This window comes from Narcine bancroftii, chromosome 4 (assembly GCF_036971445.1).
Source record: "Narcine bancroftii isolate sNarBan1 chromosome 4, sNarBan1.hap1, whole genome shotgun sequence".
Taxonomy (NCBI): Eukaryota; Metazoa; Chordata; class Chondrichthyes; order Torpediniformes; family Narcinidae; genus Narcine; species Narcine bancroftii.
This window is the reverse complement of record NC_091472.1, coordinates 125,879,617-125,899,109: the sequence shown is the minus strand read 5'-3', so window position 1 is coordinate 125,899,109 and position 19,493 is coordinate 125,879,617. Positions and strand designations below refer to the sequence as shown.

At 39.4% G+C, this 19,493-nt stretch overlaps 1 protein-coding gene across 1 annotated transcript in view; it reads right to left on the bottom strand.

The window, feature by feature from the left end:
• Positions 1 to 7,483: 7,483 nt before the first annotated feature.
• Positions 7,484 to 19,493, bottom strand: part of svopa (SV2 related protein a) — a 70,627-nt gene continuing 58,617 nt past the window's right edge. The window contains exons 12-16 of the mRNA XM_069930423.1: positions 19,218 to 19,325; positions 14,984 to 15,095; positions 11,672 to 11,753; positions 10,677 to 10,766; positions 7,484 to 9,816 (exon numbers count right to left, since the gene is read on the bottom strand). Of these exons, the coding sequence (XP_069786524.1) occupies positions 9,625 to 9,816; positions 10,677 to 10,766; positions 11,672 to 11,753; positions 14,984 to 15,095; positions 19,218 to 19,325 (584 nt within the window). The 3' untranslated portion in view covers positions 7,484 to 9,624. The remainder of the gene's footprint in view (positions 9,817 to 10,676; positions 10,767 to 11,671; positions 11,754 to 14,983; positions 15,096 to 19,217; positions 19,326 to 19,493) is intronic.

The window sequence follows — 19,493 nt, the reverse complement described above, 5'->3', positions numbered from 1 at the left end:
CCCCACTCCTGTCTGGGATCCCGAGGTCTTTTCCCCTGGACGTGGTAGGAGATTGCACAGGGATTGTCCTCCAGCAGAATTTCAGCGACCCCCGCTGAAAGGGTATTTGACAGAGAGTGCGGCTCGGGCGAGCAAGGCTCAGGTGGGTGAGCGGCAAGAGCGCACAGCTGGGGCAGGCAAGTCGAGACAGTGCACATCTTGGACGCGCGAGCGGAGAGAAAGCATGGCTCGGGCAGGCGAGCGGAGAGCGAGCACAATTCAGGCAGGCGAGCAGGGAGAGAGCGCAGTTCAGGTGGACGAGTGGGAAGAGTGCACGGCTCAGGCAGGTGGGTGAGAGAGAGTGGCAGCACGTCTTGGGCGGGGAGCAGGGAGAAACCGTGGTCTTCAACTTAAATTCTGAGAATGCCACAATGCCATTTATCACAAAGTTGCAGTAACTCGTGGCAAAAAAAAAAGACAATTTACAAATAAATAATCAGTGCTATCCTTTCCTTTGATGTGTAAACCTGTGGACAAATGTCTCCTTTGTAAAACTGATTCCCTGTAGACCCTCCTGAGCACAGTGGGTAAATGCTTTTTCATCTCTCTCTTGAAAAGGCTCCGGGAATTTCACTTGATTGGTTTTCGGTTAATCAGAAACATACTGTATTTAAAAAGACAATGTTATTTCTACTACATTTTGATTAAAATAGTTCTAATTAATGTTTCAAATATAAAAAGTAGATTATCTTTATAATCAGAATACAAAAGTATGAAAATTAAGGCAACGTTGAGGTTGCTTGAATTACATCTTTACATGAGCATGGAAGTTACTGATTAGAATAACTAAATTGATATAGTTGATTTACCTGTACTGAAGGATCTCTCGTTTACAGCAAAAATGAATATTGTATAATTACATTGTTGGCTTTCTGATTAGAAATAACATCTTCCTGTTTTTTTATATAGTCTTGTGAATTTATAATTAATGAGTTCAATAACATTTAAAATAAATTACAAAAAGAATCTTTAGTAAACTTTTTTGTATTTATGTGTAAACATAAGTACAATTTTGTGCTGTTAAATTCTTATTTACATCAATCAGAAAAAATGTCTATCTGCAACAAGCTACCATGCAAATGCTACATATTTTGTAAACAAGTAAATGTTCCAGTTCACTACGTGGAAAACCAGTAAATACAATCAAACACAAGACAGTAGTTACCTGATGAGCAAAACCATCTATCTGTAAGTGAACATTGTGTATCAAAGCACAGTTTATGCTGTGCAGCCCCACATTTTAAACTTACACAGAACACCAATTAAATTGAGAATTAAATAAGAACACAAGAAGTCCAATTAACCGTGGAGTGATATTCATGAACATAATTTATAACAGGCCAATCCCGATATCCACATATTAGGGAGAGGAACACCATTCCTCCCCGAATCCTCCATGAAGCATTTATTAAGTTTAGAGAGCAACACTCTTGGCATTTTGATTATGGGTAAAATCAAAAGACTGATGGAAGATGATATTAGGAGACAAATTAAAATTCCTCCGATGATTCTACTAACTGCATCTTTCCACTAGTTTTCCAATTTTCATCTGCAAATAGCTGATCATTGTATATGACTATATTTTGTTTGATTATCAGATTTTTATTATAGAGGCCAATTTGTTGGATAATGTCCAATAAACTCAAATGGTTACTTTGTGAAATATCATAGCCAGCATGATTTTAATATTGCATTGCAACCATTGGGTTGATGTGATTTCTCTACCAGTTACTGAGACCATATTGTTATGGAGGATATTAGAATGGTTATGGATAAATAAGTCTTTAAAAGGGATAGATTGTGGGGGTTTAGTGTAGGTCACTTCACAAAAGGCATCTCATTTAAAATGCAAGAGCATTGCTGAAGCTAGACGTTGAGGCACGGCTTGGCTTTGCAGAAACAATGAAGAATGCTGATCTATTGTGTATGGGCAATAAAGCCCAAGCTCAGAAGTACTGGTAAGATTTTTCAAAGATTGGGTTTTGAGCCTTGGGAGAGATTTTTGGTTTTTACAAGTAGAGAAGAAAAAAAACCAAATAGGATTCTTCTCTGAGAGAGAGAGAGAGAGAGAGAAGTCAATTCTACAGTAGCAGTTGAGGTTGCAAAATGGCATGCTGGCAGGCTTGTTGAAAGACCCCATTTTGAAGATGGGTTGTGAGTTCTGAGTTCAGCCTGTTGAAAACCCTTGTAGTCCTTACAAGAGGAAATGGCTGGCTGGAGTGTTTCTCCTGAAATAAGGTGACCTGGAAGAAGGTTATCATTTGGAAAACCCATTATGGGGCAAGTTTCTTGGACAAGACACTGAAGTGACTGATTGGAGGAAATCAGTTTGTGTGTGACCAACGAGCAACAACTCTCTCTGAAACCAATAAAAACCTTCCTGAGTGGTAACCATTTAATGTTGATCACCAGAGCCTAGTGAAGATTCATAAATGTTAAATTCTGTACACAGTCTAAGAATTGCCTGATACCAGTGAACTTGGAGAAGTGAATGATTGGACTATGAAATAGAGAACTTTCTTGAACTTACACACATTACATACACATGCACTTAGAATTTGAAGGGGGGGGGTGGTTAAGTTAATAGTAATAAGTTTAAGATTGATCCTGTTATTTTTAAAGAAAATTAAAAACAACTTTTGTTTAAATAACAATTGTCTTGGTGAATTTCTATTGTTGCTGTGTTTTGGAGTCCTCTGGTCTCATAACAATATAATCAAGCTTATATAAAAGAATGATGCCCTGAATTGAATAGAGTTAAAAAAAAAACCTCATCTGATCCAAATTTTAAAATACATTTTAAACTAAAAGATCTCTTGTAATGTTGCTCATGAGTAGTCCAGGACCTGGTGTGCAACTTTGAATGTTTACCACAGTCTGTTCCAGAATCAACACCAGCAATTATTCTGTAATTTCCTACCAAAACTATAAATTTACTGCCATTTAACTACTTTTACACATTGAGAATGAAAACACAATTTTCACAAACATTTGCAATACCACTTTCCTCTTAATAGACTCATTTAGACTCTGCTCATTTCCCCCCAATTTCTATAATTAACGCAGTTTTTACACAATGCTAATACCTTATTCTGTTGCCTGCATTCCACAGGCTTAAACATTTTTCTCTCATTAAATAAATAAACAAAAAGAAAGGAGTTTGTGTGTTTCTCTCTTGTTCTTGCTGGTACTGCCTTGGGAAGTTTATTTTATTCATGACTGAATCTCCACTGATGTGTGCCTTATCAATCTGCTCAGCCAAGTGACTAAATTCAGACACCAAATTCTGAGATCAGCATCACAGGGTTTAATGAATAAAACTCATTGTGGCCATGGGATGAGTCCCTCTTAAGCACAAAACTTGTGTTCGTAATTTAATAGCTTGATCGATAATGTGCTGAAACCTGCTTAAACAAGTTATTTTTGATGCAAAAACAAAAAAATGCTGGAAAGCAATAACTTGCAGAGGGATCTGGACCAGCTGGAAAAATGGGCTGAAAAATGGCAGATGGAATTTAATGCAGACAAGTGTGAGGTGTTGCATTTTGGGACAAACCAAGAAAGGACATACACAGTGAATGGTAGGGCACTGAGGAGTGCAGTAGAACAGAGGGATCTGGGAATATAGATACATAATTCCCTGAAAGTGGCATCACAAGTAGATAGGGTTGGCATATTGGCCTTCATAAATCAAAATATTGAGTATAGGAGATGGGATGTTATGGTCAAGTTGAATAAGACATTGGTGAGATCAAATTTTGTGCAGTTTTGGTCAGCTAACTGCAAGAAAGATATCAATACGATAGAGTGCAGAGAAGATTTACTAGGATGTTGACTGGACTTCAGGAACTGAATTACAAGGTTAAACAAGTTAGGTGTTTATTCCCTGGAGTGTAGAAGAATGAGGGGAGATTTGATAGAGGCTTTTAAAATGATGAGGGGGATAGAGAGTAAATGTAGATAGGTTAAGAGTGAAAGGGGAAATTAGTTTCGAGCTGAAGTGATGAATGTGGGCTCAAAAAGAATAATTTGGACAGGTACATGGATAGGAGAGGGATGGAGGGCAGTGGATTGGGTGCAGGTCAGTGGGACTAGGCATAAAGAAAATGGTTCGGCACACTAGAAGGACCAAAGGGGCCTCTTTCTGTGCTATAGTTTTCTATTGGAAAAAAGCAAAATGTTAGCATTTCAGGTTGATTTGATGTTAGTATATGACAATAGTATCACAAAATGAAAACAGTACCAATTTAGGATTAGAGATCCAACTTAACCAATCATTTTTAAAATTTTATTTTTCAATTAAATGAATTAAAATGTTTGAAGAAAGATTATTAACTTGGAATGTTTACAGCTTCTTTATTCATATATGCTACCTGATTTGCTGAACATTTACAGCATTTTAGTTCAGATTTCCAGTATCTACAGCTTTTTCAACTTAATTTCAACTCATTTGTTGCCCCTTTGTCACCAAGTTGACATTCAAAATATTTTAATTTAGACATACGGTATGGTAACAGGCCCTTCCGGCCCATGAGTCTGTGCTGCCCAATTACACCCAATTGACCAACAAAGCCGGAACATTTTGAAGAGTGGTAGGAAACCGGATCACTCAGAGGAAACCCATACAGACACGGGGAAAATGTACAAACTCCTAACAGACTGCGCCGGATTCGAACCCCAGTTGCTGGTGCTCTATTAGCATTGTGCTAACTGCGATGGGGCCCATTATATCATGGTGTAAACTTTTGATGCATTTCTCTCACACAATTTAAATGCAGGGAAGGTGGGACCTCTTCCAACGGGACGGTTTGAATCCAAAGTGGAGAGAGACTAATGTCCTTGCTGGATAGTTTGCTAGTGGTGCTCAAGGGGCTTTAAACTAGATTTGCAGGGGGATAATAACCAGAGTGCCAGATAAGGGAGTGGAGGAGGAATAATATGAACTGAAGATTGCATGTAGCGTCACAAGTCAAAGAGGTGTTGCACATGGTGGAAATGTTCTCAGGTGCATCTATTTCAATGCAAGGAGTATCGGAGGAAAGGCAGACCATCTTAGAGCGTGGAGTGGCACGTGGAATTATGACATTGTGGCCATTAATGAAACTTGTTTGCAGGAGGGGTAGAACTGGCAGCTCAAGGTTCTGGACTTCCGTTGTTTCTGGTGCAATAAAGCAGAGGATGAAAGGTGGAGGAGTGGTACTGCTCTTCAGAGAAAATATTACAGTTGTGCCCAGACAGGACAGAAAAGAGGGCTTATCGACTGAGGCTATATGGGTGGACCTGAGGAACAGAAAATGTATGACCACATGAATGGGGTTGTATAATAGACCACCCAATAGTCAGCGCGAATTAGAGGAGTAAATTTGCAAAGAGATAGGCAGCTGCGGGAAACATAAATTCATGACAGTTGAATATTTTAACTTTCCACATATTGACTGAGACTCCCAAACTGTAAAAGGGCTGAATGGCTTGGAGTTTGTCAAATGTGTTTAGGAAAGTTTCTAAATCAATATATGGAGGTACCAACTAGTGCAATACTAGATCTCCTGTTACAGAATGAGATAGAACAGGTGACATAGGGGAAAAGTTTGGGTCCAGTGATCATAATGCCATTAGTTTCATGTTAATTATAGAAAAGGGTCAGTCTGGGCTTCAGATTGAGATTCTAAATTTGAGAAAGGCTAATGTTGAGGAAATGGGAAAGGATCTGGAATGCATGGATTGGGATAAGTTGCTTTTTGGCAAGGATGTGTGAGGTAAATGGAAGGCCTTTAAAGATGAAATTTTAAGAGTACAGAGTTTGTATGTTCCTGTCAAGATTAAAGGCAAAGTTAACAGATGTAGGGAGCCTTGGTTTTCGAGGGATTTTGGGGATCAGTTTTGGAAGGTGTATAGGAGCAAATGAGGTACTTGGGTAGTATAAAAATTGCAAGAGAAAACTCAAGAAGGAAATCAGAAAGGATGATTGCTTCTCAGACTGTAGACCTATGGCTAGTGGTATGCCTCAGGGATTGGTACTGGGACTATTTTTGTTTGTCATCTATATCAATGATCAGGATAATAATGTGGTAAATTAGATTACCAAGTTTGCAGATGACACAAAGTTTGGAGGTGTTGTGGACAACGAATAAGCTTGCAGAGGGATTTGGACCAACTTGAAAAATAGGCTGAAAAATGGTAGATGGAATTTAATGCAGACAAATGTGAGGTGTTGCATTTTGAAAGGACAAACCAAGAAAGGACCTACATAGTAAATGGTAGGGCACTGAGGAATGTAGTAGAACAGAGAAGTCTGGGAATACAGATACATAATTCCCTGAAAGTGACATCACAGATAGATGGATTATAAAGAGAGCTTTTGGTATTTGGCCTTCATAAATCAAAGTATTAAGTATAGAAGTTGAGATGTTATGGTAAAGTTGTATAAGACATTGGTGAGGCCAAATTTGGAGTATTGTGTGCAGTTTTGGTCACATAACTACAGGAAATATATCTACAATTGAAAGCGTGCAGAAAAGATTTACTAGGATGTTGCTGGGATTTCAGGAACTGAGTTACAGAGAAAGGTTCAACAGGTTAGGACTTTATTCCTTGGAGCGTAGAAGAATAAGGGGAGATTTGATTGAGGTATTTAAAATTTTGAGGGGTATAAACAGAGTAAATGTAGGGAGGCTTTTTCCATTGAGGGTAGGTGAGATACAAACCAGAGGACATGGGTTAAGGGTAAAGATAAAAGCTTAGGGGGAATATTAGGGGAACTTCTTCACAAGAGAGTGGTGGGAATGTGGAACTAGCTGCCAGGAGAAGTGATGAATGTGGTTTCAATTTGAACATTTAAGAAGAATTTGGACAGGTACGTGGGTGGGAAGAGTATGGAGGGCTCTCGATTGGGTGGAGGTTTGTGGAAATATGCAGAATTACAGTTTGGCATAGACTAGAAGGATTAAAGCACCTGTTTCTGTGCTGTTATGAGTAGATGGTTCTAAGTTGAGGTTTAATATTCCTATTCCACATGATCATTATGACATTTAGAAGGCAACAGTATTAACCCAAACTCTAACTTTGGTACTAATTAGGTATCACAACAGACATGACCAACACTTGCAATCAAGGGATTAGTTTTGACGTCAGCCAAGATCTGACATCTTTTCCAGTGAATTGGAATTAACTTGAAGCTTGACACTCTTTATAGCTGACATGCTTGGAACATATTTTTGACTCCTACTGAATGGCTCTTATTTTTTTGTTTCCATTTTAGAATCTCATTATGGCTCCACCCACTTTATACATGTCACAAAAATTGAAATTGTGGTACAATCAGGGTATAGCAATCAAAGAGCTCTCATTATGTATGTTAATATTTGTACCCAAACAGAGGACAGATGTCAATGAGGAAAATTCTTAGAGACATTAGTGACATTAATAAAATTTATGAGTGGGTCAACACAGATTTCACAGTTGTCAATGTTCAAATGATACACAGTATTTACATTCCAGTTTGTTCCTTAATCATTACACACATCTTCAAATTAAAAGGATGTTAGTTGATGCCATTCCTGGATTTCAGCATACATCTGCTACATAGACAAAGCAGCATTGAGGAAATGCAGCATTTGTCAACTTTCAAATGAAACATGAAACTGAACTTCCACATGGCAGGTAGATTGACATTAAAGATCCCACCCAATCTAACACTTCCCAAAATCTCAACTAGAGATTTCTCATGCCCTTGGAGAAACAGTGAAAACGACCATTTCACTGTGGTTCTTTGACGTTCTCGAAGGAGATCAAGAACGCTGGAAACTTCACACTATTTTATTCTAAGCAAAAGCTAGGCATTCAGACAGACAGAAAAGAAATGCATATCATTCATTTTGTTGTTAATTATGGGATTTTGCAATGTGCACGACAGCAATGATCACACTTAAATTCTAAATAGTTTTGAATTTTCTTTCAGCTATTTTCGCTCCTCAATCAATTGTCACACAAGCAGCTTCTATTGAGCAAATATGACCCTGCTCAACTTTTCAGATCATCTTAACCTATCATTCTTTATTCTCAATTTTTCCTAATTGAAGACATTTTCTGAGATATTCATGTTGAGCACAAATTAACATCATCCTGGCAGAGTTTTGCATTAGGTTTGCCTGTTACTTGGTCTTGAATCAGTGTTATTGGCTACTTTTTCTTATTTTCAAACTTTATGTATTTGATTACAGCCGAATGGATGACAGGAGACTAATGAGAAGAGCTGTAGGACACTTGGTTGAAAGTTCCGATTGTGATGAGTTTCACTCCACATTTGCTAAATACTGTAACATAATTCCTGTAACATTCCTCTTATATTAATGATACTCAAGAAATACTCAAGATTAAAATTAATTCTAATATTAATAAAAATTGTTGGGATTTACAGTTCTTAAAGCCCATCAGATCAATCTTGATGGCATTGTTTCCTTATCTTCAGGGATTAGCCAATGACAACAATGTTGGCACAACAATTTTCAACAAGAAGTAAGCAATTTTAGTATGGGCTTAACACATGAATGGTCCATTGTTTCAGGGAAGCAACAGGAAGTTTGAGCAGTCAAAGAATTGCTGGAGGAAATCAGCAGGTCAGTAAAAATGGTCCATCAATGTTTATAACAATAAGAAGTCATTTACTGTGAAATTGCTGACATCAGCAGCAGGAAATGGCACCTTAAGATATTATTGTTTGAATACAGGAGATTAACCAACTTAGCAATATATCTTGAAGTTTCGTGGGTGACCACAGTGATGCATTTATAGGTGTTACAATCATAAACATCCTTGTAAGTAACTAATTTTCCCAGAAAGAGATGCAAATCCAAACACTTACTTTAAAGTGACAGGTTTATTAAGCAATCTCATTGCATGGTACAGTATTACAGACAAACCTTGCTAGTACAAACTGACATTCAAAGACGTTGTTTACTTTTGTTACAATGGCAGGGGCCTCCTGCAACATGGCCTGACACTGACTGGGTAACTTTTTTTAATTTGCTGTTTATGTGATGTTAAAAAGACAACCTTGTTCACACACACAGTCATATCTCCAAAGGTTATTTGAATACCCCATGATTTGACATTTTCTGTGCAATAGCGCGCTCATTCATTGAAAATGAGACCGAGTTCTAACCATCAGAGATTGCTCAGATCATTTCATTGAAATTTCCTGGTGTTCAGTTCAATTGTTATGCTCTAATTTTCATTAAAAGTATGCAGTAGCCCACAATGAAGCCACAAAATCAGTTTGTAAATAAAGTTTGTCTGTATTACGGCTATGTATAAAATGTAGGTCCCTCCCTTACATTCTACTTTTGATTCCAACTTTAAATCCCAATCCATTATGGGTTCCCTTTTGTGTGACACTGCAAAGTTGCCAAGAAAGTTCTTCCCAATTTTTATATATATGAGCCACACAATACATTTGATTCCCACTTCATACTCACGGTGAAATTAACCAGCCAAATGGATGTATGTTAGAAATAATCGCAAGGTTGTCTGCTTCCTGGAAGGCCATTTTTTTCTCCTAGAGATCATTATTCTTGTGATCAGCAAGCATTAGTTGCTCCTGGTTGAGCCACTTGAATGATGTGTCCTGCCCACCATTTCCTGGCCCCATTCCTGCTGGCTGGATTCTTGAAGACCTCGCCCCATTGTCTCAATTGGTAGGAAGCAGGAAGCAAGGGCGGCCAACAAACAGCATCCGCTGTACACTGTAAGTGTTAGATAGATTGAAGATTCCAACATGACCTGATTGGGGAAGGGTAAAAATTGGGTTTGTAAGCGAAAGCATTTTCACTCCAATATAATTAACAATGTCGCCAAACTAAAAGGTTTTATGAAGGTCATTGCTTGCCCGTTGAGTGCAATGGCAGCAACTAAAAACAAAGTTATATTACAATCACCAGGGACCATAATGAGCACAATATCTATCATAATGGGAAACACTGCACAGATTTTCTTCATTCCCTGTCTGGAAATCTCCACTTTAAATGGTATGAGAGCAAGATCAAAACTGAAATGAGCATGTAATCCTCTACATTTAACTGTTCTGTGTTACTTTGCCTAGGTCTATTGTACTATCCACAGGTCAGTCATGACACTTAATATTTTATGGACCATGAAACACTTTGAAGGAGAAATTAGACTGCTCTTTATTATTTTCTCTGCAACTTTCTTTCCTCTTTCCCTCTCCTTTCCTGCAGGTAATGATATGCTGTGAACACATTCCACTGGTGCTTTCACTGTTCTTGTATTTCTCCAAAATGGTCATTTTTCATGTGTTAGCATTGACCTTTAGCGTTGGAAGTTCAATAAACTCTGGGATGAAACCAATGAATATCAGATTCTCCATCCCAAACATCCATCTGCACATTTTTCAACAAGAGTTAGAGACAAATAAGGAGGAAAAAGATTCACAGCAGAGATGACTAATTAAACTTTGCACATTAAATCAACTCTTCAAAGTTGATTTGTGAAATTCAACAAGCCTGAGAATTAGAACTGCAACAATTCATGCTAAAACCATGTAAATAGTCTAGGAATGGGGAAGGGTAGGAGTTGGTTGAATTATGACCTGCTGCAAAATATGGGGCGTATATTCATCATACCTGTGCAATGAAAGGAGTAATGAGTGCTCCCACCCGAGCCATACCACTGCATGTCCCCAGTCCCAGAGCCCGAGTGGCAGTAGGATAAACCTGAAAATAAGAAAAAGATAGCAATTGTGACCATTCTAAAACCTAGCACTCTTCACAACCAATCTGGCACAGTTGGCGTAATGGTTAGTGCATCGCCTTTACAGGACCAGTAATTGGGACCAGGGTTCGAATCCCATGCTGTCTGTAAGGAGTTTGTATGTTCTCCCTGTGTCTGTGTGGGTTTTCCCTGGGGTTTCCTCTCACCATTTGAAACATACTGGGGGGCGTAGGTGAGTTGGGTGTAAATTGTGCAGCACGGACTCATGGGCAGAAATGGTCTGTTACCCTGCTGTATATCTAAAATTTAAAATTAAATCAATGAAAGGGACAGAGGATTAGAGTGGAGGAAATTGTTTGAAGGAGTCTGAATAGGTTTCAGGAACTTCATCTCAAGTGAAGACTTAAAATGTAAAAACTGCCAATCTAGTAATACAAATTTGAGTTGGTAAACTGTTCCCAATTAACCAGCAACTGAAAAGCTAAAAACTACTGGGAATCTGAAATTAAACAGAAAATGCTGATATCGCTGTTTTTATTCCAAATTATCCTATTTCTTTCCTGATTTATATTCCAATTTTTTAATTCAATCAAAGGGAGGCTGCTCATTGTCCATTCCAAGCTGTTTTGAGGAGATAACCAAGTGGCTCTCTTCAAAGGGAACCTAATGGTCACATATTTGAATGGGGCTAACCCAGATCCCAATCAATAAAGGACATGAAACTACTAGTTGAATTTTTTAGGCACCCAACAAGTTCTTGATCATTTTCACTGTTATTCTAAAAGCAAAATTCAAATTGTCCAATTGTGTTAAATCTCTGGATTATTAGATGAGGTAATTGGGTTACTGATCCAATAATACAACCACTCTATAGCTTGTCATGTCAAGTTTTTTTGCATGAACTTACCTCGGGCGTGTAGACATATGCAGCCTGAAAACCACCTGATATGAATGCCCTGGCAATAAAGAGGAATACAGTGAGGGCAAACCTGTAAAAGAGAACCCAGGAAATGGTCACCTGACCAGATAAGGAACTAACACTCCAACAGAGTAAAGGTATACACATGCATGAATGTACAAATACACACAAAACACCTCATAGCTAATATGATTCTCTATCTCTAAGATCTATCAGTGTCTTGAACCTCCCCTTGTTGCACTAATCATGGACTACGCCAACACCACAAAAGCATTGTCTTCAGTATTACAAAGTCTCTATTTTTGCACTGGGATAACTGTGAATATTTATTATCCATCTTTTGTATTTATAGTCTCTTTTTCATTCAATTATGTATACTGATGTACAGTACAATTGCCGTTATCTGGAATTCAAGCAACCAGCAGCCTCAAAATTGTGGATTATGTATCTGTAAAAAATGCAGAAATTTAAAATTGGCACCCCCAGCGGTTAGTTCACCAATCCATGCAACACACAATCTCAAGCAACCGCAAAATTCACTTATCCGGCATCTAACAATCCCTGGAGGTGCTGGATTCTAGGGGTTTTACTGTGGTCATTTTTTTAAAACAACGTACCTATGCAACTGCAGCATGCAAGAATTTTGGTCTACATGTACAATGTATTTGACAATAAACTCATTACCACATTATCATTATCATCCAACCATCATCAGAACCCAGCAAAAACTCACTGAAATGGGTATCCAAGGCAGATCAATAATTTGTTACATCTGCCAACCTGCATCAGCTTTTCTTTCTCTACCTGCAAGGTTTTTTCTTTAAGTTACTTCAGGTTCCTGCAAGAATCTAACTCTATGTCATTCTCTTCGTTTATCAATACTTGCTGGCCCTTGCTAGCAAAGAGGATTTTGAGTTGAGTGAACTATAGATATCTGTCACTGATGGTGCAATTTGAGTTAAGACTGTAGTATTGAGTGCCATGTGACCCTTCTGGTAGGAACCTTGTTGGAAGCCATCACATCTATCAATTAAGGTCAAGCCAACCTACAGGTGAGGACACACCTTGCATTTGGCTCCTTTGAAAGTATACACACCTTGCCATTGGCTCCCTTAATCACCTGCCCCATTTTTGGCATACCTGAGCCAGCCCCACCAGCCTGCTGCAGTATAAAGCCCAACATTTGGAGCAGCTGGGTCTCTTTTCCCCTGGGATTAAACCCAAGATCCACTCCAGGTTGTGAGCTGAGGGTCATTTGCAAAGTGGCGAGTCATTTGCAAGGTGTATGATGGTACAGGGTTGGGGGCTTATTGTGATGCATGCTTACAATCATAGCCTCTTTTACAACAATCACTGTAAATACTTTTTCTAACTAATTGGGCTGCCATTTCTGCACCAGATCCGGGGTGACGTTATCGTTTGTTAAGTTTTTTCACTATATTTAATTGTTTGCGATTAATTGCAAGTGCCAGTTGTTAGTTGCATCTGATGTGAGTATTGTGTGTGTGTGTGTGTGTGTGTGTGTGTGTGTGTGTGTGTGTGTGTGTGTGTGTGTGTGTGTGTGTGTGTGTGTGTGTCTGTGAGATTGCCATGGTGACTTTCCCCTGCGGGTAAATAAGATCTTTGCTGTGATCAACTTGTGTTCAGACTTGTTGCTTCTTGGTCCCGCCAAACTTGTTCCACACATCTCAAGACCGTAGGACATAGAAGTATAATTTGGTGATTCAGCCCAGCCATTCAATCATGAGCTGATCCATTTCACATTCAGCCCGGCTTCCTTTGTTGCCCTGGCTAGCCAAGAACATATCAATCTCTCCTTTAAATACACCAAACAACTTGGTTTCCACTGCCACATGTGGCAACAAATTCCATAGATCCACTATTCTGTGGCTAAAGAAATTTCTTTGCATCTCTGTTGTAAGTGGATGCCCTTCAATCTTGATGTTGAGTCCTCATGTCCAAGGCTCTCTCATCATGGTGAACAACCTTTGCATATCTACTCTGTCCATGCCTTTCAACATTCAAAATGTTTCAATGAGATACCCCCTCATTCTCCTAAATTCCAGGCTAAGAGCTGTCAATTACTCCTCATATGATAACCCTTTCATTCCCAGAATCATCCTTGTGAAGCTCTTCTGAACCCTCTCGAGCATCAGGACACCATTTCTGAAACAAGGTGCCCAAAACTGTTCACAATGCTCCGTGAGGTCTCATCAATTATACAATAAAGTTTGCAACTAAACCTCTTCTAGTGTTATTTAAGTTGCTACGCCTGACATGGAAAGCAAATTTCGATGCTTAGGCAAGAGTATGAACTCAGCCTTTAGGGTATCCATTACTGTAATGGCCATGTAATACATTACTTCTATTAAACCAGCACAGTACATGGTAAAAAAATATACATCCTTCACTGATATGAAATGGTATAGTATTTCTTACCTCATATTAAATCTTCAGCAACATTATTTCTTTCTTTCTAATTCTTTTCAATATTTACATAGAGGTGGCATGGTTGATGTAGCAGTTAGTGCAATGCCTTTACTGCACCAGAGATCGGGGTCAGACCAGGGTTTGAGTCCTGTGCTCTCTGTAAGGAGTTTGTACATTCTCCCCATGTCTGTTTGGGTTTTCTCTGGGGGCTCCAGTTTCCTCCCACCATTCAAAACATACTGGAGGTGTAGGGTAATGGATGTAAATTGGGTGGCATGGACTCATGGGCTGAAATGCCTTGTTACCGCGCTCTATGCCTACATTTATTTTTAAAAATTCTTTCATTTTCTCATCATTTATGTAATTTCAAAATATTTTGTTTTTCCACAACTTTGTGAATTTTGCACAACTTGTTGAACTGGTGGCTGTTTGCCCTGATCTAACATCAATCCTTCTCACCAACACCAAATCCATCATTCAAACTATCATTTACATTTTGATTCTAAGCAATGAATAAATACCTAGTAAAATCAATGGTAAATCTTAAAATTGTTCTGGAAGTGCTGCAGTATCTATCCATATCTCTTTGAATAAAGGTAGAAGCACAAAGCAATCTTTTGAAAATAAGAGCATGCAGTCAAACCTATCAGTTTAGATTTTACTGGGTTTGACAAGGAACCATGAACTTCCAACTGGTTTTAGGTTGCCCGTATTCAGAGCAGACATTGTGGTCCAAAAGTGAATGGTTGCTATACGAGTATTAAAATAACAGATCATGAGTTAACTGCTCTGATATCCCTGGCCTCAACATACTCTGGAAGGAGAATTAGCACTGATAAAACAAAAATGTTTGACAATCATGAACCTTACCTCCCAACACATGCAAACAACAGCAGAGCAAAGAATGAAAAGATAAAGAAAGAGACAGCCATTGTCTTCTTACGTCCAATCCGATCAATAATCCACAGAGTGACTAAAACACCTGCAGAAAGATCAACATATTGTGAATGATGTACCCAAATTTTGTCACCTGGATCTTGACCAAGAAACCAACAATGGGTTCTCTCCAAAACACTCTCCCTTTCCTTGCTCTCTCGGTCCCCATCTTGGGAGACAAAGTCTCGACAGTCATCTTCTATAAACCCACCAATTCCCACAGCTACCTCGACTACACCACTTCATACCCTGTCCCCGATAAGGATTCCATTTCCTTCTCTTATTTCCTCCGTTTCTATTGCAACTGTTTCCAGGACCAGATCTTCCTTGCCAGATCATCAGAGATATTTCCTTTTTCAAACAATATGGCTTTCCCTCTACCACCATTAACTCAGCCCTCACCCACATATCCTCCATTACATGCACATCTGGCCCCATCCACCCCCATGCACAACAAGGTCAAGATTCCTCTTGTCCTCACTTCCCACCCCACCAGCATCCACATCCAACATATCCTCCTCCACCATTTCCACCACCTACTACGTGATCCCACTACTATACACATATTCCCCTCTCCACAGGGACTGCTCCCTCCGTGACTCCCTTGTCCACTTCTCCCTACCCCACCAATCGCCATCTTGATACCTACCCATGTGACCACAGAAGACACTCCATGTGCCCACACATCCTCCCTCACCCCATTCGGGGCCCCAAACAATGATCCCACTGAAGCCAAATTTCATGTGAATCTGAAGGAGTCATCTACTGCATCCGGTGCTCCCATTGTGGTCTCCTCTACATTGGAGAGGCTGGACATAGACTGTGAGATTGCTTCATTGAACACCCTGGTTCTGTCTGCTGCAATAGCGTGGATCTCCCAATGGCCACCCATTTCAAATCTCCAACCCATTCTTTTACTTATATGTCTGTCTATGGCCTCATGCACTGCCACACCACCTTCAAATTAGAGGAAAAATACCTCATCTTCTGTCAGGGCACCTTCCAACAGGATTGCATTAACATAGATTTCTTTGGATTTTGTTAATATCACACCCCCCCAACCCCCACTTCTTCTCCCATCACCATTCCCCAAGCTCTATCTCTCTCTCTCTTCTCAGATCCAATTAACACTTTTTATTGGTGTGGACTCCTCCCCCAGCCAGCACTGTCTCTATTCTGACCTTTCCTGTTTTTTGCTTATTTGTTGAAGGGCTCAGGCCCAAAACATCAGCAATGTATCTTTATCTCCTATGGATGCTGCAAGACCGGGTGAGTTCCTCCAGCATTTCAGTGCGTTTTTACTACAATCACAGAGACCACAGATTTTCGTGTTTCACTCAGTATTAAGGGTATGTTGTATTTTGCCTGAGTTTAATTGAGACATTGCATCACACTCTAACATTTCTGTCTGAGCTACAATGGCACTTTTTTGTTAATTAAAAAGGACAGTTCCCACAAAATCATCCACATCAAGGAGACATGCCGAAGGCTTGTTGCATAGCATAGCTGCAACCAAACCACAAAATTCTGAGGGGGGGGGGGGAAATTAGCAGGTCAGGCAGTACATTTGGATAAAGAGAAACAGTCAACATTTTGAGAGTGTCACCCTTCATCAGAACTACCTATGAACATTTTGGTCATGGGTCTGCCTCAGCAATATTCCATGGAGTTTGAGACCCATGATGCATTGCTGAAGCTTCTTTGTTTTCTTCTCACATTGAAGGGAGTGTAACAGGGGTATTAAGGGGGCTGGTGGTGGAAGCTTGGAGGAAGTCCTCGGGAATGGATGTTGGAAGCATAATCGAAAGCTGAAGAGAGGGAGCAATGTGTGGGAGAGCATTGGATGGTGGGGTTTCTATGAGGGTAATTGATTAAGGGAGAATCACAGTTTTTCAATAGGTACTAATGTTGGTCAAAGATTGTGAACTGGGGATGGGTTTGGTGCTTTGCAATAAAAGGATGGGAGGTTGTAAGGAGGGCTTCACTGAAGATGATTGAAGCCTTCCTTTAATTTAGGTTTCAGCCAAGGCAGCAGCCCTATTAATGTAGCAGAGGCTCTTCAGAACCACATCCCAGGCAAAATGCCAAAGGAGTGTTGCAAAGAAAATTATATTCACCATCTAATTCAATGCGGAAATGGAAATATTAGAACAAGAGTGATTTGCAATTGGAAGGAACAGTCCAATTTCCGGAATGGCTACCTCTTTAACACTGGACGAACTGTTCATGCAATCAGCTTCACTTCAGAATTAGTTGGTTATTGTGGTGAAAAGACCAATGCTGCACAATTAGCTTAGTGTTCAATAGCTTCACTGTCAATTAAGTATTTCTCCCATCAATTGTAGTTAGTGCTGTAATAAAGGAAATGTAGCAACCATAAGTGAACAATAAGATTCCTCAAACCAAAGTGAGACAAATACTCAGATAATGTGCTTTTAAATCTTTCTGGTAGACATAAAAACAATTAAAAGCAGGGTCAGTACAATTACCTAAACTTTTATCTAACATTTTCTGAGATATTGCTCTGTGAAAACTGAGTTTGACTATAAAATAATGACAGCTCGACAAAATAAAACTTAATAATTGTACTATCTGTATTGTCTTCTCCATTTCTTTAAGAATCACATACAGTGTAGGATGAATGCTTAAAGGACTCATGGAATAAATATTGTATGAAACAAAAAAATTGGGAGTGCTTGTGGACCTATGAGAATCTTGAATATTGTCGTGGAAACAAAAATTGGTGGGAGTACTCAACAGATGTGACAGCATCTTTGGAGAAAGAAGCAGAGTTGAAATTTTGGATTGAGATCATTGATCTGATATGGAATACTCGTTAAGAGAGAGTAAAAAAGAGGTTCATCCTGGTGTTGCCTGGATGAGAGTGTATTTGCTAGGGTGCACCCAGATAGGGTGGACAAACTTGGATATATTTCTCTGGAGCACATGTAGCTGATAGAAGTTTATAAAATTATGACAGGTATAAATTGAGTAGAGGAGATTTGCAAGGCAAAGTTTTTCTTTACACAGGCAGTGGTAACCCGCAGCCAGAGGAGATGGTAGAAGCAGATACACTAGTAATGTCTCAAAGGCATTTAGAGAGAGAGAGAGAGAGAGAGAGTGAGAGAGAGAGAGAGAGAGTGAGAGAGAAAGAGAGAGAACAGGTAGGGAAAAGAAAAATGTGGGTGAAACACAATAGGCTGCAGATGCTGTGATTGTAGTAAAAACATCAAAATCCTGGAGGAACTCAGCTGGTCTTTTCAGCATCTATAGGAGACAAAGCTATATTGCCAATGTTTTAGGCCTGAGCTCTTCTTAGAGAAAAAAAACACAAAGCATGATACACAAAGCACGATTAAGGAAATCCTCAATTTACAACCTACGTGGGTTACGTCCACCCACACATATGACCAAATTTATAAAAAAACTTCATTAAAACCTGTACAAGTACATATTTTGTATTAAAAGGACTTTATACAGTGGTCCCCACTTCCCATTCCCCATGACAGCTCAAGGTCCCCGTTCCCTGTGGCAACCCATTTCAATTCTCCATCCCATTCCCTTGCCAACATATCTAACCATGGTCTCATGCACTGCCAGACTGAGACTACCTGTCAATTGTTGGAACAACACCTCATCTTCTGACTGGACATCCTCCAACCAGATAGCATTAATATCATCTTCTCTGGCTTTCGTTAAATTCCACCCCCTTGCTTCCCCTGTCATCTCTCCATTCCCTGTCTCATTTCGCACAGACTTGATAAATTCCATCTAGAGCCTTATCTCATCCAATTAACACCTTTTGTTGGTCTGGATTCCTCCCGAATTGAATTCTGAGACATTCCGATATATCCTGCTTCTGCCTTGAAGAAAGGCTCAGGCCTGAAACATCAGTGATACATCTTGGTCTCCAATAGATGCTGAAAAGACCAGCTGAGTTCCTCCAGCACTTCAGTGTTAATAGAAGAATATGTACAATTAGATAGGATTAGTTTAGATTCGCACCATGATTAGTACAGGCAAGGGGTGCAAAGGACCTATTCCTTTGCTGGACTTTTCCACATCCAATTTTTGTTAAATGCCCTCTTAACAATATAACACTGATGCAGAGAAATGTTGACTTGGTTGTCTTTCTGCTCCCACCATGAATGTGAAGGAGAATATTTACCTGGAAATTCTGACAGCGTGGTCCAGAGAAGGTCTGTGTAGTCAGTAATATTCAGGTACTTGCATTCCAGTGAACACCTTCCTTCAGGTTTCCTCCCACTTGCTGTCACTTAAATTCAGAAAAAGAAAACCCACTTCAGCCTCTAAACTCTATCCTTCAGACACTGATTAAAATTATTTTCTCATTTTCATTCTTGAGGTACAAGTAAATAACATGTTAAAAACTAAGAAAATAAAAACAGGAGAAGACTGTTCCAAAGATTCCTTTCAAAGGTAA